Genomic DNA, 26,613 nt, shown 5'->3' with positions numbered 1-26,613 from the left:
CATAGTACTATGTTGCTCGCTCAGGAAACTCTAGGGGGCGAGCGCGCCCCGCCAGCCCCCCTCGTCAGCCTGGGAGCCAGTGCGTGTGACCACCGGCTTTGATGGCCGCCGGCCACTCGCAATCTCCCGCAGCTGAGAGAGAAGGACAGACGGCTGATGTAAGCACAGCCGTCTGTCATTCTCCCTGAAGTGATCACAGAGCTCATGTGATCCTGCTATATATGATCGCATGTCTCTGTGATTACTTCACAAGCCACGCCCCCCTGACAGTAAGAATCACGCCCCTAGGGATACATTTAACCCTTTGATCACCCATACTGTTAACCCCTTCCCTGCCAGTGTCATTTTTACAGTAACAGTGCATATTTTTAGCACTGATTACTGTAGTAATGTTACTGGTACCCCCAAAAGTGTCAAAAATATCAGTTAGGGGTTCGATCTGTCCACCGCAATGTCGCAGTCCCGCAATAAAATGCAGATCGCCGCCATTACTAGTAAAAAAAAAACACAATAAAAATTACATAAATCTTTGCCGTAGTTAGTAAACGCAATAACTTTTGCGCAAACCAATCAAAATTTTAGCAATTTTTTTAACTAAAAATATGTAGCAGAAAACAAATTGGCCTAAACTGTTAAAAAAATTAGATTTTTACTTTTTTTTTTTTGAGAATTTCATATAAAAGAATGTGAAAAATATTATTTTTTCAAAGTTGTCGCCATTTTGTTGTTTACAGCACAAAAAATAAAAATCGCACAGCTAATCAAATACCACCAAAAGAAAGCTCTATTTGTGGGGAAAAAAGGACGTAAATTTTGTTTGGTTATAGTGTCGCATGACCGCGCAATTGTCCGTTAAAATCACGCAGTGCCGAATCGCAAAATAGGGCCTGGTCATTGAGCAGCCAAATCCTCCGGTCTGAAAGTGGTTAAAGTGAGCTAGTGAACAAATGGTATTTGTTTTAATCAGCCTCTTGTAATCTTCTGTACAACAGCAATTAACCTGAGAGAGGGAGGCCAGCACAAGTTGTCATTCAGGCTCTGCTATAGATGTATGTGCTGACAGTAGAAGTGAGCAGAGGGCGTAGCCATAAAAGAATGATCTCATCAGTCTGCTGCTTTTACTTTATTGTCTGATCAGCAATTGAGGAGTGTGTCTGGGTCCTGCTGTAGTGCTATAGCTGTAGCTGAAGCTCAGTAGAGCTATGGTACCTGGTAATGATGGCTGAATCACAAGCATTGCAAAGAATTATAAATCATTTGGCAGGTAGCCACATATACAGTAGATTTTTACTTTGTATCAACAAATATAACATATATACATTGGTGATCGAAAGTTTGGGCACCCCAGGTAAAAATTTGTATTAATGTGCATAGAGAAGCCAAGGAAAGATGGAAAAATCTACAAAAGGCATCAAATTACAGATTAGACATTCTTATAATATGTCAACAAAAGTTAGATTTTATTTCCATAATTTACACTTTCAAAATAACAGAAAACAAAAAAATGGCGTCTGCAAAAGTTTGGGCACCCTGCAGAGTTAATATCTTGTACTGCCCCCTTTGGCAAGTATCACAGCTTGTAAACGCTTTTTGTAGCCAGCCAAGAGTCTTTCAATTCTTGTTTGAGATATCTTTGCCCATTCTTCCTTACAAAAGTCTTCCAGTTCTTTGATATTGCTGGGCTGTCTGTCACGCACTGCTCTTTTAAGGTCTATCCATAGATTTTCAATTATGTTGAGGTCAGGAAATTGTGAAGGCCATGGCAAAACCTTCAGTTTACGCCTCTTGGATTTCGAGGTGTGTTTAGGATCATTATCCATTTGTAGAAGCCATCCTCTCTTTAACTTCAGCTTTTTCACAGATGGCATCAAGTTACCAAATTTGCTGAAATGTTATTGAATCCATTTTTCCTTCTACTCGTGAGATGTTCCCTGTGCCACTGGCTGCAATACAACCCCAAAGCAGGATTGATCCACCACCATGCTTAACAGTTGGACAGAGGCTCTTTTCATTAAATTCTGTGCCCCTTCTTCTCCAAACGTACCTTTGCTCATTCCGGCCAAAAAGTTCAATTTTAACCTCATCGGTCCACAGAACTTGCTTCCAAAATGCATCAGGCTTGTCTAATTTGCAAAGTTCAAAAGCTGATTTTGTGGTGAGGACGTAGAAGAAGTTTTCTTCTGATGACTCTTCCATGAAGACCATATTTGTACAAGTATCTCTTTATAGTGGAATAGTGTTCCACAACTCCAGTGTCTGCCAGATCTTTCTGGAGGGATCGTGCAGTCAAACGTGGTTTTTGAATTGTTTTTCTCACAATCCTGCGAGCTGTTCTGTCTGATATTTTTCTTGGTCTTCCAGATCTTGCTTTAACTTCCACTGTTCCTGATGACTGCCATTTCTTAATTACATTCCGAACAGAGGATATTGACATCTGAAAACGCTTTGCTATCTTCTTATAGCCTTCTCCAGCTTTGTGAGTATCAACTATTTTCAGTTTAAGTTTTCTAGACAACTGCTTAGAAGATCCCATGGTGCTGATTGTTTGGGCAAGGTCAGATGAGTATGGGCATTTAAAACCTTTGAGATTGATATCACCTGGTCTTCCCAGACGATGATTGAGAACAATCCATGACACTGGCAGGTCTCAGCCTTGCAAAGGGGGCAGTGCATGCTATAAATTATGCAGGGTGCCCAAACTTTTGCAGACGCCATTTTTTGTTTTCTGTAATTCTGAAAGGGTCAATGATGGAAATAAAATCTAACTTTTGTTGACATATTATAAGAATGTCTAATCTGTAATTTGATGCCTTTTGGAGATTTTTCTATCTTTCCTTGGCTTCTTTATGCACATTAATACAATTTTTTACCTGGGGTGCCCAAACTTTTGATCACCACTGTAATATAGAAAGAGATCATGAAACCAGTTTTGTATATATAGTGTTATGAGCTTACAACAGTGCTTTAATTTTTTATGATCTAAATCAGACTGATAACTGCAGCTTGTTGCACTCCAAAGTGGGTCAGTGAATCTCTGCAATACACATATTTAACCTCAATAAAACATCTCTGTGGGCGATATATGTAATTCTACAGATGAGGTTCATATGACCTATTACTAACCATATATCTAAGCATGTTTTTTCAGGCGTTCAGGCATTCTAATGCATTTACCACAATGATATGTTTTAGATCAGTAGTGTGCACCCTTTAAGTCTGAACCCAAAATATGGTATCCCTAAGATTTTTTTTTTCTTCATTCTTTTCATTTCTGTTCTATTCTATTCTACTCTTCTTGTCTTGTATGTGTCTGTCTTATAGGACAATGCCATAGTAACATATAGTTTCCTAACATAAAAGGGATACTCATAGTTTGTCCATAGCCTCTCAATGTTTTCCTTGAGCAAAGATTGGGGGAGCAACATGCATCAATACCATTTGGAGCTCCTAGTGTCTGCCAGTGGGGGAAATCTGCAGTCTACTGCAGTTTGCTTTTGTGTTTTAAGAGGCTTCATATGACCTGTGCTTTACATATATGCGATTCAGGAACCCTGCGAATCCACTACGGGTTCCCGCATCACATTCAAATCGCAGGCAGTTCACATATGCGATTCGCTGGGGGTGTCAATACAAAGTTAATGACGCCCCCAGATCTGTTTGCATATTGCAGTGCGAGCTATCAGTTCGGACATGAATCGGATCGTGTAGGTGTGAACCACCTTGGGATGCGATTCTTCTGCGGACCCAAAAAAGGGTCCAGTGCGTGTTGTGTCCAAATCAGATGCAAATTCAGCCATACAATCTGTATGGCTGAATTTGCATCGCACAGACCTCGCATGTGATTTTCAGAGCAGTGCGTTCCGAATCACATGCGATGTCTGTCATCGCACATATGTGAACCGCGACTAAAAGTTCTACGTAAGAACAACAATAGAAAATGTAATGTTTTGTAGCACATGGATATTAAAGTGGATGTACTCTCCTGCATGTACAAAGTATACTGTAAGTCCTGTAGTGGACGCTTTGTGCCAATGTTGATTAATTTGTCCCTGAAATTCAAGTACACATTTACATTTTTTAATTTTCACTGTTTGCTTACATTTTTAAATTCCAATGGTGGATGTTCATATTTTACTGCATCTGTGCTTTACTATGCTCAGTCTTGAGATTTGGTGCTTACTAAACTGTGTGGCACAAGTATGACTTGTAAAAATAGTCAGATCTTTAGCTTAGCGCAGACGTGTCAAATTTAATTTTATCATGGGCAGCATCAGCATTATGGTTGCCCTCTAAGGGCCGGTTGTATCTGTGGGACTAGATGTCCAAAGCACCCTACCCCCTTCACATCAGATGTAAAGAGCCCCCCCCCCCCACCATTAGAAGTCAAGAGTCCCCCACCCTCCCTTAGTGAACATCACAGTGGATCCCCTGCAGCTGGGGCAGAGCTGGGTAGCACAAGGTGCACGGTTTGAAGGAAGGACCAGAGGAAGTTTGAAGTCAGCTGCCGGAGTCTGCTGAATGCTGAGACCCGGGCAGGCGAAGACCAGGGGGGTGCTACAGCTGCACAGAGAGGCTCAGGATCTGTAGGAGGAGCTATATCCTCCACACTTTTGCCAACTGCTGAGATGAGGCGGGGGATTGGTAGAGACAAATCTTTCCACCGCTGCACGGAGAAGTGCAGAATCTGGCAGAGGAGTAATGTCCTCCTCTCTGCTGCCGACTGCTGAGAAAAGGTGGGGGCAGAGACACATGGGGGTGGAGTAGCTGCAGCAGAGGTACGAGGGCCACGTGAAATGGCCCGGCTGGATTCAGCCCACGGCCTTGTGTTTGACACATGTGGCTTAGCGCTCAGGAAAAATATAGATCAAGTATGTCAAACTCAGATGAAACAGTGGGACTGAGAGAACTAAATCTTCACAGTTCCTACACTATGAGAGCAGAACCTACTTATTTACAGAAAAGGATTATGGCACATTCGAGTTTTAAGATTATCGCAAAAAATGGAATTTACAATATTTAATTCCAGAGAATGAGAACATAAATATTTCCTGAAATGCAAAATATTTAAGAAAGTGGTACTTTAGCCAAGTCCTGCTAGATCACTTTAGGCTGGCCCCTTTTGCAAAATAAGTGCCTATACTGTTTAAAATCCAGTAATAAATGCACTGTCTCACTCTGTGCTGCACATGCTCAGTTGATCTCTATTTTTAAGCACTGTGCTGAATTTGTAGAGGCCGATCTGCTCACAGTCTAAAGATTTACTGCTGTCCAGGGGCTCTGGGCTTCGGCAAAATGGCAGCCTCTAGCAAGAAGAAACAGGAACAATGATGGAGACAACTTACAGAACACACTCATTTTGGTAGCATATTATTAATGGGGAATTTATGTTTTTTTGCTAAAAAAAACATTATTTTTGTTTAGTTGTTATGGAAAAAGTTCCAATTTAAGATCTGCAGAACAACTGGGGATGCACAGAAGGAGCAAAGAGTTGCAAGCATGTCTATGAAACACCAGTTTGACATGCCTGATATTGATGATCTTACTTGCAATGTCTATAGTCCTTATTTTGTATTGTTTGCATTTCTATTCAGTACTAAGTAAAGCAATAACAGACTGGGACCCATTTTAAATAAATTTTACATATGCTACATTAACCATTCTCCATCAGATATGAAGGTATTTAGGCATGCAAGTCCTGATTTACCTGAGACAGGTTCTGTTCAGAAGCAAAGCCAAGACCATACACGGTGTTGGCTCGACTGTCAGCCCATTGTCCGAATTTCTGTGAAGTTTTGGTGAAGGTCATGTTTGGAGTAATGGTACTGTTGATGATAGCCTGCACAAATAAGACAGGTGATTAGAAAATGCTTTTTATGCTTTCAACTAGAACTATAGGCAAAGCTTTTTTTCATCATTTTGGATAGAGTAAAGGGAGGGTACAGCAGAGAAGGGCAACCAAAGAGGCATGGAGGAGCTATGTGAAAAGATCAACTGAACTGAATTTATTCTCTCTTGAGAAGAGGAGATTAAGGGGGGATATGATCAACATGTATAAATGCATAAGTGATCCATATAGTGAACTTGATGTAATTATTAACTTTAAGGTCCACAGAGGACAAGGGGGCAATCCACATCTGGAGGAAAAGAGATTTAATTTCCAAAGACAGAAAGGCTTCTTCACAGTAAGAGCTGTGAAAATGTGGAATAAACTCCCTCTAGACCTTGTTAAGGCCAGCTCAGTAGTTTAATGTTTAAAAAGGCCTGGATCTTTTCCTAAACAAACATAATACAACTGGATACTAATATTTATAGGTAAAGTTGATTTAGGAAATATTAATTTGCCTCTTGGAGGATTAGATATGATTTTTTTCCCCTGCTGTAGCAAATTGGATAATGCTTTTCATTTTTCCTTTCTCTGGATCAACTGCGGGTATAGGATTGTGTATATGGAGGTTTTCTATTTGTGTACATTTTTTTGGGGGTTTTTTTTCCCTGTTGGTTGAACTTGATGGACTTGTTTCTTTTTTTTTTTTTTTAACCAGCTTAACTATGTAACCCCTGTCAGATTTTTATTTTTCCATCTGTGTCCCATTTCAGAGATTTCCATTCACTTCCTATCCCATAGTCAAACAGGAAGTGAGAGGAAATCCCTGCAAATTAGGAAATCCCTTGGGGATCCCCAGGGAACCAAAACTAGTGCTCCCATTGCAAGATTTACCCTTTTATTACTTTTCTCAGGACAACCCCAAATTTGGGATTTTATTTTACTTTCACTTTCGATGATAATCGTAGACAGGACAAATAGAGAGGGTAAATCTCCCTAACATTGGGAACACAGCAATGAAAAACAGGCAGGTGTACTAATCCCCCTCCACTCCATCCAAAACTAAAAAAAAATGTTGCCTTTAGTTCTACTTTCATTCTTTCTAAATACGATGTATTGTGGCTTACCTTGTTGCCACCCACACTGATGATCCGATACACATTTCTTGTGGCATCATAGAAGTAGGACACAGTGGCAGCATGTTTGCTGGCTGGAATCCAATTCTTTTTGGTAACTGGATCTATCTGAAAAACGTGAGCTCGGGTGCTAAAAATGGGTTGTTCCCTGTAAAGAAAAGACAACTGCTCAGCCATGGTGACACTTTTCCATTGCTACAGTAGGTAACAAAATGAATTCCCCAAATCTTGATTTTGGATACAAACACAGAGCATCAAAATAATAAACTTTGCAGGCAACATCATTTATTCAGAGCTGGTTCACACTGGGGCGACTTGTCAGGCGACTTGGTCGCCTGACAAGTCGCCGTGGGTCGCCTGCCATAGATTAGCACAGGACCGTTCTAATAGGAGCAACACGAATCGCGCGACTTAGAAAAAGGGTCCTGTACTACTTTGGGGCGACCTGGAGCGACCGGCATTGACTTCAATGATATGAAGTCCGTGCATGTCGCTCCGAGGTCGCGGTGCGCGCTGCGCACTGGCCCCGGCAAGTCGGATCGCCTCAGTGTGAACCGGCTCTTAAAGTGTTTTATTTATAACTGAGAAAGTAGAAGTATATATAGAGCTTAGTGTGTACATGTCCTAGAGGACTGACTGCCACATCCCTAACACATAGGACATAGAGAAAGGAAAAACCCAGATGGGACTTTAAGGGCAGACAATAAGTAACATGAAGTATCAATATAAAAAACATAGTGTTTATTTCACATAGGAATAAAATTGACAATAGCAACATAGTGTACCACGGGTTTAATCAGGGTGACCTAAAGGGTATTAGGATATAATGTCCAACCCAATATGCTCACACTGATATATCCATGTTCATATCCAACATGTTTCGGAACATCAACAATTCCTTCCTCAGGGCATAAATCTGAACATAGTACTTGGGTCTATAGAGTACAAAATATAAATATCAGTATAAAAACTATCAAATAGATATCCCACTAATATCCATACAATTGCAATGGCAGAAAACTATTTATAATTGAGAGCCTCTGTGCCTATAAAGACCCACAAGTATCCATTCTTACAAATAGTACATTTTCAAATATTGCTTGTTGAGAAAAAATAACTATGGGATGCTATTTTTTGAGTAAACAACAATACAGCAAGCAAGAAGTAAATATTTCTCACTTGATTAGGTCATCTTATAAGGCAAACAAGTGAAAGTGCACTTTTCCTTGAAAGTAGACGTTGCACTAAATATACATAGTATGCTTATTTACAAAGCGTCCCCCTGCCCCATGCAAAACTAAAATGTAAAAAAAAAGCTTGTGGGTAAAGAAAAATGTGTTATCTTTGCTTTACACCGGTTTCCAACTGTAGTACCTAGACAAGGGTGAAGTCACCATACTTCTGGCAAGATTTCAGGGAATTGAGTATGATCTTAGGAGATTTGGGATTCTCAGCATTCCCAGGGATCTCATCAGAACAATGGTGATGCCAGCCTCTGAAGTATGGGAGCTGAGAGTAAGGTACATATATTACCTAACTTACCTAACGAAGCAGCGGCACAGTGATCAAGTCAGCCCTCTGCTCACTCTGCTCTTTCCCTTAGTTCACATGTTCCTTGTCAGTCTGACTGGCTGCTAATGTTAGCCCTTTTTCTCTGCCCACCTGGTTGCCACTTTACAGGGCATTACAGTTGGCTGGTATCGAGACTAATTGTGTTACTTACACCAGATACATTCCAATACCATCTCTACGCTGACGATACCTAAATCTATTTATCCACCACTCAGCTCACTCCCTCAGTCTCCTCACGTATCACTAATTTACTATCAGATATATCAGTCTGGATGTCACACCACTTTCTCAAACTCAATCTATCCAAAACCGAACCTATAATTTTTCCTCCACCATGTGCCCCTTCCCCTGAACTCTCTATCAAAATCGATGGCCCAATTATCAGCCCATCCCCGCATGCCAAGGTCCTAGGTGTTGTCCTGGACTCTGAACTCTCCTTCAAGCCCCACATCCAATCACTGTCCAAATCTTGCAGCATCAACCTCCGCAACATCTCCAAAATACACCCCTTTCTAACCAAAGACACAACAAAGCTTCTAGTTCACTCCCTGGTCATCTCACACCTCGACTACTGCAATTCCCTTCTCATTGGCTTACCTATACACAGGCTATCCCCCCTTCAATCCATCATGACTGCTGCTGCCAGACTCATCCACCTTACCAATCGCTCAGTGTCCGCTACTCCTCTCTGTCAATCCCTCCACTTGCTTCCGCTGACCCAACAAATTAAATTCAAAATACTAACAACATTTTACAAAGTCATCCACAATTTAGCCCCTAGCTACATCACTAGCCTAGTCTCAAAATACCAACCTAACCGCTCTCTTCGTTCCTCTCAAAACCTCCTGCTATCTAGCTCCCTCATCACCTCCTCCCATGCTCGCCTCCAGGACTTTTCTAGAGCCTCTCCAATCCTATAGAACTCCTTACCCAAATCTGTCCGATTATCTCATACTCTATTAGCTTTTAGATGATCCCTGAAAACCCTCCTCTTCAGAGAAGCCTATCCTACCAACACCAAACAACTATAATTCCATTTTCTCCATCAGCTTATCCCCCACAGTTATTGCCTTTTGTTTCACTTGTCCCTCCCTTATAGATTGTAAGCTCTAACGAGCAGGGCCCTCTAATTTCTCCTGTATTGAATTGTATTGTAACTGTATTGTCTTCCCTCATATTGTAAAGCGCTGCACAAACTGTTGGCGCTGTATAATTCCTGTAAAATAATAATTATAATAAATATGATTAACTTTCAGTGAATATATTACTGCATTAGCTGGTGATTTTTATAGGTCAGCAAGGCACATGAAGACATATAAATCCTCAATAATATTAATAATTCCTATTAGTGGGGAGGGGGAATCTGATTTTATATCTAATTCCACAGAGTAATGCAGTAGCATAGAAATAGATGATTTCAAGTATTGTTCAAGAAAAAAAAAATGTAGAAATGATTTCTACTTGATAAGGACTTCTTGGAAACCTCTTAAAAAAAAAAAAACAAAAAAAAAACACCTTTTTTTTTTAAATGTAAACTACAAAAAAATATTACCTTTAAATTTTTTTTTTCTGTATGAGCTTTAACATACAGGATACCACAATAAGTCAGTATCTTCTGCTGGGCAATTACCATTGTGAAATTGCATTCTGATTTCAGTGGTATTCTGCAACATTATTTCAAAAGAGCAGATCTGCATGCTGGGTTTTAAACCAGAGCGGTAAATGTGTTATCGCACTGCTGAGAGATCTAGCAGTGACATTTAAATTATGAATAGTGGTAACATGAATTGCAATAAAAGAGATATAATGCGTATATTGAGTTTTAAGTGCACCATATCCTAAACGGAGCACTGTTAAATAGGAATGTACACAGACAAAATAGTAAAAGCTTTGCCAATGCAAGAAAAGAGTACAATAATGCAGTGGCGTAACTAGAACCTCCAGGGCCCCGATGCAAGAAACCATAAAGGGCCCCCCGGACGGGGCCCTTCCCTCCCAGCCTGGTGGCGAAACGCCAGGGCCGGTCGCAAGTGCAATGTTTGTGTGGTAGTTCTGCCATTGGTGTCAGTAGTTTTTTATTTTAATTACATTTTTCTAGCATTTGCTCTATTCTTTTTTTTTTTTTTTTTTTTTTACAATATGGATGGTAGGAAGAGGACAGTGGGGATGAAGATGACAGGAATGGGATGGTAGGAAGAGGACAGTGGGGATGAAGATGACAGGGATGGGATGGTAGGAAGAGGACAGTGGGGATGAAGATGACAGGGATGGGATGGTAGGAAGAGGACAGTGGGGATGAAGATGACAGGGATGGGATGGTAGGAAGAGGACAGTGGGGATGAAGATGACAGGGGTGGGATGGTAGGAAGAGGACAGTGGGGATGAAGATGACAGGAATGGGATGGTAGGAAGAGGACAGTGGGGATGAAGATGACAGGAATGGGATGGTAGGAAGAGGACAGTGGGGATGAAGATGACAGGGATGGGATGGTAGGAAGAGGACAGTGGGGATGAAGATAACAGGGATGGGATGGTAGGAAGAGGACAGTGGGGATGAAGATGACAGGGGTGGGATGGTAGGAAGAGGACAGTGGGGATGAAGATGACAGGGATGGGATGGTAGGAAGAGAACAGTGGGGATGAAGATGACAGGGATGGGATGGTAGGAAGAGGACAGTGGGGATGAAGATGACAGGGATGGGATGGTAGGAAGAGGACAGTGGGGATGAAGATGACAGGGATGGGATGGTAGGAAGAGGACAGTGGGGATGAAGATGACAGGGATGGGATGGTAGGAAGAGGACAGTGGGGATGAAGATGACAGGGATAGGATGGTAGGAAGAGGACAGTGGGGATGAAGATGACAGGGATGGGATGGTAGGAAGAGGACAGTGGGGATGAAGATGACAGGGATGGGATGGTAGGAAGAGGACAGTGGGGATGAAGATGACAGGGATGGGATGGTAGGAAGAGGACAGTGGGGATGAAGATGACGGGGCGGGATGGGATGGTAGGAAGAGGACAGTGGGGATGAAGATGACGGGGCGGGATGGTAGGAAGAGAACAGTGGGGATGAAGATGACAGGGATGGGATGGTAGGAAGAGGACAGTGGGGATGAAGATGACAGGGATGGGATGGTAGGAAGAGGACAGTGGGGATGAAGATGACAGGGATGGGATGGTAGGAAGAGGACAGTGGGGATGAAGATAACAGGGATGGGATGGTAGGAAGAGGACAGTGGGGATGAAGATGACAGGGATGGGATGGTAGGAAGAGGACAGTGGGGATGAAGATGACAGGGATGGGATGGTAGGAAGAGAACAGTGGGGATGAAGATGACAGGGATGGGATGGTAGGAAGAGGACAGTGGGGATGAAGATGACAGGGATGGGATGGTAGGAAGAGGACAGTGGGGATGAAGATAACAGGGATGGGATGGTAGGAAGAGGACAGTGGGGATGAAGATAACAGGGATGGGATGGTAGGAAGAGGACAGTGGGGATGAAGATGACAGGGATGGGATGGTAGGAAGAGGACAGTGGGGATGAAGATGACAGGGATGGGATGGTAGGAAGAGGACAGTGGGGATGAAGAGGAAAGGGGTGGGATGGTAGGAAGAGGACAGTGGGGATGAAGATGACAGGGATGGGATGGTAGGAAGAGGACAGTGGGGATGAAGAGGAAAGGGGTGGGGTGGTAGAAGTTTTACATACACCCCTCCATCTCCATACACCTCCACCCCCCCCCCCCTTGCAAGTTAGTATTATATTATACATATCACAGACCTCAGATCGGCGCTGTTGAAGACTCTGCAAAAGTGGAGAGAGCTGGTCCCGCCTCCTCTCCTCTGTGTGCTGTACAGGAAACACACAGGAAGGGGGAGGGGCGGGTTCAGTGCTCGTCTCTTGCTCGTCTCTGCTCTCTGCACGCAGGCAGCCGCAGCTGGGGAGAGAGACAAGCTGGCAATAGCTGCCGTGTGTGTATTGTAACTCGCTGAGGATCGGGGAGCTCCGGTCTCAGCTGCGCTTGCCGCTCATCCTTTCTATACACACAGGGGGCCCTCTCGGGCCCCCTGCAGCATGGGGCCCGGTCGCCATGGCGACCCCTGCGACCCCTGTATGTCCGCCCCTGCAATAATGTCATGTGACAGTAGAGAACGATACAACTAATATTTGCTCCTAAGATGGCTATTTACCAACATGTATTATTCTTCTAATCAGAACAGTTTAAAATGAACCCTCTCAAAAGGTATAGACCAGCCATAGTAGACTAAAACAGGATGTAAGATGTACTTTTGAGCACCTTGGGAGCCCTGAGTCACTCGGATATGCATATACTGATTTTACTTCCTAAAGTCGTGGATTACCTGTTTCTCCAGTGCCTAGCAATTGATCACTGACTCTTCCCATCATCCTTAATAACTAATAGTTACCCATAATCTACAAGATTTGCTTTCCCTTCCAGTCCCCTTAACTGTCTCGATTTGTCTGCTAAGCCTAGTGGAGGAGGTAGCACAACGCAGGGCATAAAGGACTCTTCTGCCAGTTGCTCTCTTTTATGCTCGCAAGGCCATCCTGTTTTGATGGAAGAAACCAGAGGCTCCTTCATTAAAGCGGAGTTCCACCCGAAATTTATACTTACCTCCATCTTCTCGCTCCCGGTCACCTGAAAAACAAATGGATAATCGCAATTTTTTTTTTTTCACTTACCTTTTAGAGAAAATATACTCACCTTACTTCCTTCTTCCTCCCCTCGGCGGCCACGGCGATTCGTCACTTCCTGGCTTTTGCAATGATTCCTGGGAGCTGAACGTCATCGCTCCCAGGAATCATTGCGCCTGCACCGGCCCCGACGTCAGTTCCGGGGCGCGCACGTCATTCCCTTCTAAACAGCTTCTGGGCATGCCCAGAAGCTGTGGAGGGATGACGCGCGCGACCCGGGAGTGACGTCGGGGCCGGTGCAGTGCATCGTGGGACCGAAGAAGAAGGAAGAGGACCGAAGAGGACGTGGAAGAGGATCGCGCTGGCTTCAAGCTGCCCACACCTGAGATGGCAGCGCTGGACAAGACAATTTCAAGGTAAGTATCTCTCCTGAAAGGTAAGTGCAACCCGGGACAGATCAGAGGCTAGCCATTGTGGAATGTGCTAGCCCTGACTGTCCAGGGGGTATTTTTATAAAAAAATGTATAACTAGGGTGGAACTCCGCTTTAACCAACTGGAAGGGCATTATTGCAAGGTTCTGCCTTTATATAGGGCCACGTACTTGAGTAGGGGCTGCCCCAAAAAGTTCAAAAAAGTATGGCAGTGTTGGCTTTCAGCCACTGACACCCTTGGTTGAGATGTTTTCTTTTATATTATGGTAGTAGCTATGATCTTTTTTCTTGAATGTGAACTAGAGTTTTTGCCCCTGGCTAAGGGATCCCTACTGCTTTCATGTAGTTAATGCTCAGTAAAGGTGTTGTATTCAGCTGATAGGGCTAATAACCTTTTTTGGTTATCTTATACACTTTATGGAATGTTGCACAAATGGGAAGGAGGGATGTTTTTTCTTTTATACCCAGATAGTTTTCTCGGTTAGTTAGGCTTACCCACCTGGTGAGATTCATTATCGGGTTGTTATTATTGTATGTATTGTTTTACTTTTTCTATGCAAGGAAAAACTTAATAAAAATAATTTTCTAAAAAAATAAATACCTAATAGTTAAACAGAGAAGGTGGTGTGGCTTGAAAATACTGTAGCGTGGTTAACCACTTTACATTACGAAGGGTCCTTTCACATGGGCGGTCCGTATGTCCGTTTTTCATCCCATTTTTTTGCGGATGAAAAACTGACATAATGCATGTCAATGGGATTGCGGATGTCAGCGGATGACCATCCGCTGACATCTGATTTGCGTCCTTTCTGATCAGTTCCGTTTTTTTGAACGGAAGAGAACCCTATTTTTCTTCCGTTTAAAAAAACGGAACAGACGCAAAAACGGATGTCAGCGGTATCATCCGCTGACATCCGCAATCCCATTGACATACATTATCTCCATTTATCATCCGCAAATGGATGGGATGAAAAGCAGAAATACGGACCGGATGACACAAGTGTCATCCGTGTCTGTAAAAAAAAAAAAAAAGTGCCGGAGCGGATCAAAAAACGGTCCGCTCCGTGTGAAAGGACCCTAAAGCTGGTTTACACCTGTAGTGAGAAAAGCATTTACAAAAGAATATGTAAACATCTAAATGTCCTTAACTTTGGGAAAACCCAAAGACTTGATGGGCCCATAGATGACTGTCTGGCACAACCGAGGGAGGTGACATCCTTTGACCACATGTAGCATGGGAACTGCTGGTTCACCAGTTATGTTTTTGCGTGACACTACAGAAAAGGTAAGAAAGGTTTCTCTTTAATATTAGCATTTTCTCGCATATAGAGATAAAGGGGTAGCGTTAATATCACTGCATTTTTTTTTTTTTTTTTTTTTACTGACAAGTCTCTGCCAAAGAAATTGAATTGATTTACAGTGAACTTAAAACTTTGAATAGTCTTAGTCGGTTATGCATATATATCCTTGATCAGCTGTCACTGGCTGGGTTCAAAGAAGCACATGATCTCTGCCCTAATTCTGCGAGCATAATGTAGTCATTGACTAATGTTTCTTGTGCAAATGTGATGAAACATCTGCATGGTAGAATTCCCATTGCATTAGAACACTGCTCATAGATCAGTTTGTGAATTAAAGTCTTTCTACCTTTGTAAATATAGAAAAATATTACATTTTTTTTTTTAATTCTAGATTTTTATTTTGTTTTTATTTTTTGAGGCTTGTAGAGCATTTAAAAACTCTGACTTAGCAATTGTTTGTGTGGACTACAACTCCATTTCCAAACAAGTTATGACGCTGTATGTAAAATCTACATAAAAACAATGTAATGATTTACAAATCTTCTAAACCCATATTTTATTCACAAAAAAAGAAAACATATCAAATGTTTAAACTGAGAAAATCTACCATTTTAAGAAAAAAAATAGGGTCATTTTGAAAGCGATGGCAGCAATACATCTCATAAAAAGTTAGGACAGGGCCATGTTTACCATGGTATACCATCTCCTCTTCTTTTAACAACACTCTTTAAATGTCTGGGGACTGAGGAGACCAGCTGCTGGAGTTTTGGAACAGGAATGTTGTCCCATTCTTGCCTGATATAAGATTCTAACTGCTCGGCAGTCCTGGGTTTTCTTTGTGGATTTTTCTGTTTCTAGATGTGCCAAATATTTTCAATTGGTGAAAGGTCTGGGCTGCAGGCAGGTCAGTTAAGCACCAAGACTCTTCTACTATGAAGCCATGCTGTTATGAGGAATGCAGTATGCAGTTTAGCAAATATGCAAGGCCTTCCCTGAACAGGACGTTGTCTGAATGGGACCATATGCTGCTCTAAAACCTGGATATATCTTTCAGCTTTTATGATGCCTTTCCAGATGTGCAAGCTGTCCATTTCCTACACACTAATGCACTCCCATACCATTAGAGATGCAGGCTTTAAAAATGAACACTGAAATTGAGCAGTAAGATCCCTCCCCAATTTAGTCCGGAGGATTTGCCCATGGTTGCAAAAAAAAAAATGTAAAATTTAAATTTGTCTGATCACAGAATAGTTAATCACTTTGCAACAGACCATTTAAATGAGCTTTGGCCCAGCGAAGACAGCAGTGCTTCTGCATCATGTTCAGGTATGGCTTCTTCTTTGCATGCTAGACCTTTACCTTCCATTTTTGGATGGTACAGTGAACTGTGTTCACAGATGGTGATTTTTGGAAGTATTTCTGAGCCCGTGCTGTGATGTCCATCACAGAATCATACCTGTTTTTAATGCAGTGCTGTCTGATTTACGGAAGATCACAGGCATCCAATATTGTGTTTCAGCCTTGTCACTTGCACACAGAGATTTATCCAGATTCTCTGAATCTTTTTTTTTTTTTTTTTTTTTTTTGGTACAATAATTATTATTGAAATATAAACAGATTACAGATGCAAAATTCCCACACTGGGGTATGAACATTGGACACAATGCAGGATTTCATGTGAAAACACAGAAAAATATGTGCCATAGAGTGTAAACTAATAACGAACAACGACCCTCCGACCAGGTCAGGGGTCAATGCATAATGTCTGAAACTTAGGACTCAGGGGTTAAGGTGGGTAAATGGAGAGCCAAAATAGGGTAAATAAAACCAAACTGAACACAAAAGAAAAAAAAAAAAAGATTATTTAAGGCAGGGACTTAGAAGAAGGAAAGAGGAACAGAGTGACAGGCAAAGGGCCAAGGAAAGAGAGAGAGGGTAGTAAAAGAAGGAGGGCCATAGGCGAGGAGCAAAGGAAGGGTAAGGGAGGGAAGTTCCCCCAATCTGGGGGTTGAGAAAGATTAATTCAAACGGCCTAGGCTGGTCGGGTGCAAGGTTGGAAGAGAATAAGACCCCCATGGAGCCCACATTTTGAGGAATTTAGCATGAGTATCATGGAGGATACTTTTTTCATGGATCATAAGGGTTCGTCAAGGTGCTGGACCACTGCAAATGAAACAGCAGGCTTTTTATAGGCCCTTGCTAAGTGTGTGTTTAGTTGTGATAAATAGGTAAGTGGCCAATTTCTGCTGATAAGAAAAGTGGCCCAGGATCTGACAATGGAGTCCGAAGACCCCCGACCAGAATCCCACTCTCTGAATCTTTTGATGATATTACATACTGTAGATGACGATGTATTTAAAATCTTTGCCATTTTACACAGAGGAACATTATTGTGAAATTGTTCGACAATTTTTAGATGCAGATTTTTACAGATTGGTGAACCTCTGCCCATCTTTACTTCTGACACATTCTGACTCTGACCTAATTAGTTGCAAAATGTTCTTCCAGCTTTTCCTTGTTAGTACCACTTACTTTGCTAGCTTTTTGTTTCCCTGTCCCAACTTTTTTTTGAGACATGCTGCTGCCCTCAATTTCAAAATTACCTTATGTTTTTTTCTTAAAATGGTACATTTTCACAGTTTAAACATTCAATTTGTTTTATATTTTCTATTATGAATAAAATCTGGGTAAAATCTGGGTTATGAGATTTGCAAATTATTGCATTCTGTTTTTATGTAGGTTTTACACAGCATCCCAACCTTTTTGAAACTGGGGTAGAATATAAATCATGCAAATAGGTAAGAAACTTTGGCCTGTAGCAGCCATAATATAGCCGCCATAATATACATGTTTTAATTTGCTTTCAATATAGTAAAGTTTTATGATAAATGTATTGCTGCCCTATTTGCATTCTTCTACTACTATGGTCTCCTCCTCTCCATTTCTTCCTTCTGTGGGGGGTCCCCCAAGGCTCTGTTCTTGGACCCCTTCTCTATCTACACCTCCTCCCTTGGCAACTTGATAACCTCCCATGGCTTCCAATACCATCCATATCCCGATGACACGCAAATCTATCTGTCTTCTCCTCACCTCACTCCTCTTGCATTACTAACTTACTAACTGACATATCAGCATGGATGTCACACTGCTTCCTTAAACTAAATCTCTCTAAAACCGAGCTGATAATATTCCCCCCTGCTCGTGCCCCCCTCCATGACTTTTCCATCAAAATCAATAATGCAACCATCAATCCCTCCCCTCATGCCAAGGTACTAGGTGTAATCCTAGACTCTGACCTGTCCTTTCAACCCTAAATCCAGTCGTTGTCAAAAGCTTGTTGACTTCACCTCCGTAACATCTCTAAAATTTGCCTCTTTTTTAAACGAATGAAACCACCAAGCTACTAGAACTGCACGATTATGTATAAAATGAGAATCACGATTTTTTGGGAAAAAATACACTTCAATGAATAAAAAAAAAACTAAACAGTAAAGTTAGCCCAATTTTTTGTATAATAGGGGCAAATATACATGATGTTTGGGGGTTCTAAGTAATTTTCTAGCAAAAAATACTGATATTAACTTGTAAGCAACAAGTGTCAGAAAAAGGCTTAGTCTTTAGGTTGTTAAACTGACCTCATTTACAGACAGAAGTTCATCTGAAGTTCATCAACTTCATTCTTTGATCCAAAAGAACAAAACAATACAATGTTTCTCCTTATATCTCAGCGCTTAGGAATGTTGTGATAAACTTTTGTGGCTGTTTTTTGTTTGTTTTTTTCCTTTGACAGCTGTCAGCTGTGAGCAGAGAATGGAAATTGCTGGATTAAGATCGTGAAGAGGGTTGAATCGAGATTGCAATTTTTTAAACAATTAATCGTGCAGCTCTACAAGCTACTCATTCACTCCCTTGTTAACTCTCACCTTGACTATTGCAACTCTCTCCTCATAGGCCTACCTCTCCATAGGCTATCCCCTCTTCAGTCCATCATGAATGCTGCTGCCAGGCTCATCTACCTTACTAACCGCTCAGTGTCTGCCACCCCTCTTCACCAATCCCTACACTACCTTCCAATTGCCCAGCTAATTAAATTAAAAATACTAACTACAACATACAAAGTCATTCACAACGCTGCCCCCAGCTACATCACCAATCTTGTTACCAAATATCATCCAAACCATCCTCTCTGCTCCTCTCAAGACCTCCTGCTCTCAAGCTCCCTTGTCTCCTCCTCCCATGCTTGTTTCCAGGATTTCTCCAGAGCCTCTGCCATCCTTTGGAACTCTCTACCTAAATTTGTCTGGCTATCTACTACTCTGGCTGCCTTCAGGTTATCTAATCTATTAACACTTCCATCAGCTCATCCCCCACAGTTATAGCCTTTTTTACCATCTGCCCAGCCCTAATAGACTGTAAGCTCTTCTGAGCAGGACCCTCTTAACCCCCTTGTATTTTATTGTACTGTAACTGTATTCTCTCCCTTTTATATTGTAAAGCGCTATATAAATCCTGTATAATAATAATAATAATGGTAATGAATGGGTTTAAGCCTTGATTATTTTATTCTCACACTCCTGCCTACATTTAAAGCAACCATTAAAGGCTTGAACAAAAGAAAAAAGAAAAAGAAAAGAAAACTCCTGAAAAAGAAGACTTTTATACAGTTTGTCCTTTTAGACTAGGTTCACATCTGTGAAGTCGTGTGGGCGCGGTCCGCGCGGGCACGCGAGCCCATTCATTTTAATGGGCTACCGTGCCCAATGACACACAGGAAAGAAGTCCCTGCACTATTTTTTCAGTTTAAAGGCCACATGGGAACCGAGGTTCCCAGTGTGGTTGTGATTTCCAGTGCATACGATATGCCATTAGGATTAATGGCACCCGCCTGCGGGTCCCGCATTTCTCTGTGTGGGTGGTTGAGGCTGCTGGTAATTGTGCGGGTCCGGCAGTGGCACCACCCACATAGATGTGAACCTAGCCTAAGTCTTGCCTTCCTTCACCCCCCTGAGTGCAGCTAACCTGTAGAAACACTCACCTTCATTCTTATAGCAGTGGTCTTCACTTCATGGCCTTGTCCATAGCCATACAGCTTTGTTTAAGAATGTGCCCTCATTCATTTCTGTGGTGATCCGTACTTATGGAGGCCACCAGCAGCCCTACAGAATATGAATCTGCCCTTACGTATAAAAAGGGCACAGGATGAAAAAAAGGACCCAGTGGGGATACTTTTTAAAGGACCCAGAGGGGTTACTTTCTGAAGCAAGGCTGCTTGGCTTCAGGTGGGGCCGCATGGGAAATATTGCTGGATTAAGAACAAATGTGAGTGTAATTTGTCCTTTAATACCTTTTTCTCTAGTGGGTAGTGAGTGCTCACTTTGCTGTTTTCAAAACTTTTGGTAAAACACGACTCTTCTACATCTGACATACTTCAAGGTGTATTGAATGCACCCACCATGCGCTGTGGTTCCGCCTATTGGACCCTATGTCTCTGTTTATGTCTTGTGATGACAAAGGGGCAAGCGGATGGAAAAAAAAATGCACAGTGGGGGACATGGCATCCAATATACCTGAAACTGTGCAGGATACTGCAGATTCTGCCATATTCTGAAGCTCCTCAAGAAAGCTAAGTTTAGACTCACTGCCGATCTGAATTATAAATATTAGGAGCCTTCTGTTTCAGGGAGTTTTTTAAGGATTTTTTCAAGCGACAGTTGCTGTAAAGTCAACTTGTTTGTGATTTGCATTAAGTTTTCTCTCCATGTGCTGTTGACTGTTCACAAAAAGCTCAAGCACACCTTAGAAGAATACATTTATTTTGTGGTATAACATCTTCTTCAAAAACTTCTCGACATCTCGACATAGAAAAAAAACTATTCAGTCGCAAGAAATGCATGAGGACACAAGGACATACAATGCGATTAGAGGAGAAGCGTTTTAACCTCAGGCTACGCAGAGGGTTCTTTACAGTAAGGGCTACAAGACTGTGGAATTCTCTACCACAAATGGTAGTAACTGCGGGGAGTGTGGCTACGTTTAAAAGACTCTTGGACGTACATCTCAAGGATCAAAAGTGTGTTTACAGAAAAGAAAGTGTATATACCGCGCTAACCATAAAAAAGCTGCTAGCACTACCAACTGAAAAATAATTGGTGAAAGATAAGAGATAAAAAGTGCAGCGCTAATATAAAATAAACAAACTAAATGTCCATATATTGAACATATCCATAAAGAATTCCGTGAAGAAAAGTGAATGGAATAAGTCTCATATGAAAAATAAAAAACTAAAGTCCATATGTGAAAGTGTTTGGTCAAATCAATCCAAGAATAAACTTAATCTGTGTTGGATAAACAAAGTGAATCAAAAATAACTTGAATTCCTGAAGATATATTGTATACAAAATATATATCAGAAAGTCCAAATAAATCTGTAGCAAATTGAAGAAAATATAGATATCTTGCCCTCCGTTATGGTGGTAGATAAATGCGCTTACCAGAATGAGTAGACTAACGTTAACCTACGGTACGCAAGTCAACTGGGCTAAAAAGTTGATGTGGGATGACTCTGAAGAAGGTGTCCTCAGGCCTTATTTCCTGGATATATAATCTTCAAGAGGTAAGGGAGAAGGAGTCCCTCATTCAGACCGAGTTGTTATAGGCAGCAAAAAAAGAAAAATATATATATACCGCTAACAATAGTGTATCACATAGGTGCATGCATATATCACCCAACCACCAGGCAGAAAAGTAGGATGATGTGAATAATGGGATAAAAACCATTCACAAAAACCAATTAACCAAAGTGCAGTGCAATAATTAGATCAACCCGTCACCAAGTATGAAAATTAAGATGTACATTTACCAGAAATAATAAATGATATAACTCAATAACATATATATAGCAGCCAAATGGAATTATTCGTCCAAGGAAGATGCTGAATCCCCCAACGAATCCTTAACCCTTAGGATCCCATCACCATGGAAAAGGGACCCTGTGTGTGTGCTTACCAGATGGCGTGAGCCTATAATACCATATAGTATATAGGCTAAACAGATTTTATAGATATCATCCACATGCAACCGGTTGAAGGTCCAAGAAGAGAAAAAACAGCCAAATACATGGTATTCAATCACCAAAATAAAATAAAAACTAGATACTCTTACCAAAAATGGTAGACCTGTATATACTGCTATGCTACCAAACTGAGTTGGGAATGCTGGTGCAGGGAGGTATTGACTGAGGGGACAGCCCCTAGGGGTGTGTCTATGCTAAAAGTTTTTGTATTAACAATTCTTGTTGCCTAGCTACTCCTGCGGAGCAAAGGTCAATACCCATTGGTGAAGACTTGGGAGGGGGCGGCGACTGTCGGAGGACGTAAGAGAAATAATAATTTTAAATGCACAATACTAGTAAACTTTTACTTTAAATGTTGTAATACCTTATATCGCCTCTAGTCTATCGGCCTCCACCTTCTCTGGGTTCAGATGCTCATCTTCCCAGCACAGAGCCCTTAAAGTGATTGTAAATGTTGGATTTTTTTTCTTTTTAACAACAATCTTGTCATACTTACCCTCTCTGTGTAATGATTTTACACAGAGCAGCACTGATTCTCCTCTTCTGCGCCCCCCCTTCCCACGGCACTTCTGGCCCCTCCTGCCTTCAAAGTGCCCCTATAGGAAGCAGCAACGTATAGTACTGTACAGAGTGTCCCTATAGCAAGGTTAAAAAAACCTCTGCCTTTAGAATCACTTGGGTCCTTCTATTGCCCATGACTACATTTCCCATGAGGCATTGCTCCTCACACATTCACAAGTTCTCTGCCATCTATATACATGTATGGACGGTGTACTGAGCTGTATGTGCGTTGCACTGTATTTTCTGATATGTAAACAAATAATGCATTCTGTATGCAGGACAACTAATCGGCTAACCGATTAATCGATTACGAAAATAGTTGACGACTATTTTCATAATCGATTAGTTGACGATTAATCGATTAGTTGTTTCAGCCCTACTAATTATTGCACTGCACTTTGGTTAATTGGTTTTTATCCCATTATTCACATCATCCTACTTTTCTGCCTGGTGGTTGGGTGATATATGCATGCACCTATGTGATACACTGTTGTTAGCGGTATCACACTATATATATTTTTCTTTTTTTGCTGCCTATAACAACTCGGTCTGGATGAGGGACTCCTTCTCCCTTACCTCTTGAAGATTATATATCCAGGAAATAAGGCCTGAGGACACCTTCTTCAGAGTCATCCCACATCAACTTTTTAGCCCAGTTGACTTGCGTACCGTAGGTTAACGTTAGTCTACTCATTCTGGTAAGCGCATTTATCTACCACCATAACAGAGGGCAAGATATCTATATTTTCTTCAATTTGCTACAGATTTATTTGGACTTTCTGATATATTTTTCGTATACAATATATCTTCAAGAATTCAAGTTATTTTTGATTCACTTTGTTTATCCAACACAGATTAAGTTTATTCTTGGATTGATTTGACCAAACACTTTCGCATATGGACTTTGGTTTTTTATTCTTCATATGAGATTTATTCCATTCACTTTTCTTCAGGAATTCTTTATGGATATGTTCAATATATGGACATTTGGTTTGTTCATTTTATATTAGCGCTGCACTTTTTTATCTCTTATCTCAAGGATCAAAACATTCAGGGGTATGGGAAATGATTACGGCCACACACACCTACACAGGTTGAACTGGATGGACTATTGTCTTTATTCAATCTCAACTACTATGTATGTAACTTGCCCCCCAATGGTTCTAAACTCTTTAACCACTTGCCGACCAGTCACGTTGACTGTACTGCGGCAAAGTGGCTCGTTATCGTCTGGCGACGTAGACCTACGTCACCAGACATTCCCCTCTCTCCGGCTCGCTCAGTTACAGCGGGAGTCGGGCCAGGGGAGGAGCGGCGGTGATCACCGCTGCTCTTCCCCGATCGTCGGGGATCTAGTGTGGAAATCGGCCCGCTTGTGTAAACAAAGCAGGCGGATCTCGTAAGTGACAGGCAGGGTCAGATTGCAGGGTTCAGCATAGCTGAACCTGTGATTTGTCCCTGTGTCAATCAGTCACCTCCCCCCACACATGTCAGTAAGCACCAGGCATACATTAACCCCTCCCTCTCCGATAAAAATTAACCCCTTCCCTGCCAGTGTCATTTTTTACAGTAACAATAAATATGTATAGCACTGATTACTGTAGTAATGTCACTGGTACCCCCAAAAGTGTCAAAAATTTCAGTCAAGAGTCCGATCTGTCCGCCGCAATGTTGCAGTCCCGCAAAAAAAATTGCAGATCGCCGCCATTACTCGTTAAAAAAAAACACCAAAAATGACAGAAATCTTTCCCTTAGTTAGTAAACGCAATAACATTTGCGCAAACCAATCAAAATCCGATTATTGCGATTTTTTTTACCAAACATATGTAGCAGAAAACAAATTGGCCTAAAATGATAAAAAAATTTAGATTTTTACATTTTTTGGGGGGGGGGGGGGGAATTTCATATAAAAAAATGTGAAAAATATTGTTATTTTTTCAAAATTGTCGCTCTTTTTTTGTTTATAACGCAAAAAGTAAAAATTGTACAGGTGATCAAATACCACCAAAAGAAAGCTCTATTTGTGGGGAAAAAAGGACATCATTTAATTTGGGTACAGCATCGCACGACCGCGCAATTGTCCGTTAAAGTAACACAGTGCTGAATCGCAAAATATGGCCTGGTCAGAAATGGGGTAAAACCTTCCGGTCATAAAGCGGTTAAAAATACGCTCATTGAGAATTTTTTTTGTCAAAGACATGTAGCTAAATACATTTTGACCTAAATATATGACAAAAATTGAATACATTGGTTATTTTCTAACTGTCAAAGTAGAAAAATATTGTTATTTTTTCAAAATTGTCGAATTTTTAATTAATATTGCAAAAAATGAAAATCGCACAGGTGATCAAATACCACCAGAAGAAAGCTCTGTTTGTGGGTAAAAAAAGGACGTGAATTTAGTTTGGGTATGGTGTTGCATGATCGCACAATTGTCAGTTAAAGTTGCACAGTGCCAAATCGCAAAAAGTGGCCTGGACGTAAGACAGCAAAATCCTCCGGTGGTAAAGTGGTCAAAGATACTAGAGCATACATAAACCTGGAAGTATAAAGAGGGGTCAAAATTTTCTTATTAAAGCATGACTCCAGAGGGGAGGGCATGTAAACATCTGAAGATACTGTATGTGCAGACTATTGTGCCTGTATTGCATTAGGTTTTAAAGTGATAATGGTACTCCAGCCATATGGTGGCCATGTGTAAGGTAAGAGGGGAGGTGATGGGTGTTCAAACTGCAGAGAGGTCTGCTCTTTTCCTTCTTAATTACAAAACAAGAATTAGTGGCTTGGGATCAAGCCATTGGTCCTCTTGTGGACTGTTGAGCTTTTTTCAGCTGGCCCTTTTGCCTTTATTATTGATGCCGTCCTAGCCAGTTAGGCCTGATTTAGGAACACTGTTGCCCACAGCAACTTATCAGGTGCATTGTTTTATTTTCCCAGTGCAAGTAAATAAATGAAATATAAGATGGCTGCCATGGACCATGACACTATTTTGCCTTTCATGCCGTTTACATAAATCAGATGATAAAATACCTGTTTAATAAATACCTTAACATAGCTTTTTTTTATGTCACTTATATCATTCAGCTGAGATTAATTAACTTGAAAAAGACACAGGGGGTTGACAGGGAATAACTGCTTCCTAGGTGCAGTGGGACATGAAGGGGTGCATTGTGTAAACCGTCATATTTCCAGGAGATAATTATACCATATGGCTCTACTTAGCTATAGGAGCGTTTTTATAGTATGTTGAATGTATACAAAATATGTATGCAGTCTGGAACAAATTAGAACCGGCAAAAAAATAGATTTGGATCAATAAATTAGAGGATGAGATACAATACAGACCAAGCTAAAGTGATGTTAAGTAATATGACTACAGTAGGATGAAAGTCAATTTTCCACTCCCAAAAGAATAAAAAAGAAGGGTGGATTGATTAAAAGCATTCTTTTAAAGGAGCATATTGTTTTTCTAATTACTTACTTCCTAATTAATAGGCATTTTCTTTTCCCAAAGGATGGGGTGAGTGGTGCAAGCATTAAGATTTTTACAGTGTGCATCGTGTGACCCAGATGAAATGACAGCTGATTAATCTGACCCAAACCAAAGCTTCCCTTAATTGAGTCTTGGGGAATTTCCAAGTAAGATGCACATTCTCCCTGTTAATCATGGCTGGGTCATAAAGTGATAATGCCTTCTGGCTGAGTTCAAAGGAAAATATATATTTCTATACAAATAAAAGCTGTAAGATTTGTTCATTTTTCATAGTCCCAAAAAGTGATTTTTAACAGCCGACATGTTTTTCACAGGCTAGGAGCCAGTTAACTGAAAGAGAGAAGGAACAGAAATGCAAAATATGGAAATAGTGTTATGGGAGAGTAGGCAGTGTATACTCCTTCCTTAACCTTCCTAGCGGTATTCCCGAGCGTGACTCGGGGTTAGATTTTATTGCCAAAAGCGGTAACCCCGAGCCACACTCGGGGTAGCGCTAGGAAGATCGCTGGATGCTGGAATAGGTTTTACTTACCTTTTCTCCGGGATCCAGCGATGAATGC

General features: G+C 41.3%; 1 protein-coding gene across 2 annotated transcripts in view; it reads right to left on the bottom strand.

The window, feature by feature from the left end:
* HOMER3 (homer scaffold protein 3) overlaps window positions 1–26,613 on the bottom strand; it is a gene marked incomplete at its 5' end in the record, with an annotated part of 299,617 nt that overhangs the window by 171,483 nt on the left and 101,521 nt on the right. For both annotated transcript variants that reach the window (XM_082243055.1, XM_082243056.1), the window contains 2 exons: window positions 5,705–5,836; window positions 6,952–7,108. In XM_082243055.1, the coding sequence (XP_082099181.1) occupies window positions 5,705–5,836; window positions 6,952–7,108 (289 nt within the window). The remainder of the gene's footprint in view (window positions 1–5,704; window positions 5,837–6,951; window positions 7,109–26,613) is intronic.

This window comes from Pelophylax lessonae (assembly GCF_965119305.1).
Source record: "Pelophylax lessonae genome assembly, chromosome: 1".
Classification (NCBI taxonomy): domain Eukaryota; kingdom Metazoa; phylum Chordata; class Amphibia; order Anura; family Ranidae; genus Pelophylax; species Pelophylax lessonae.
The sequence above is the reverse complement of the archived record's forward strand: the minus strand, read 5'-3'. Positions and strand labels throughout refer to the sequence as shown.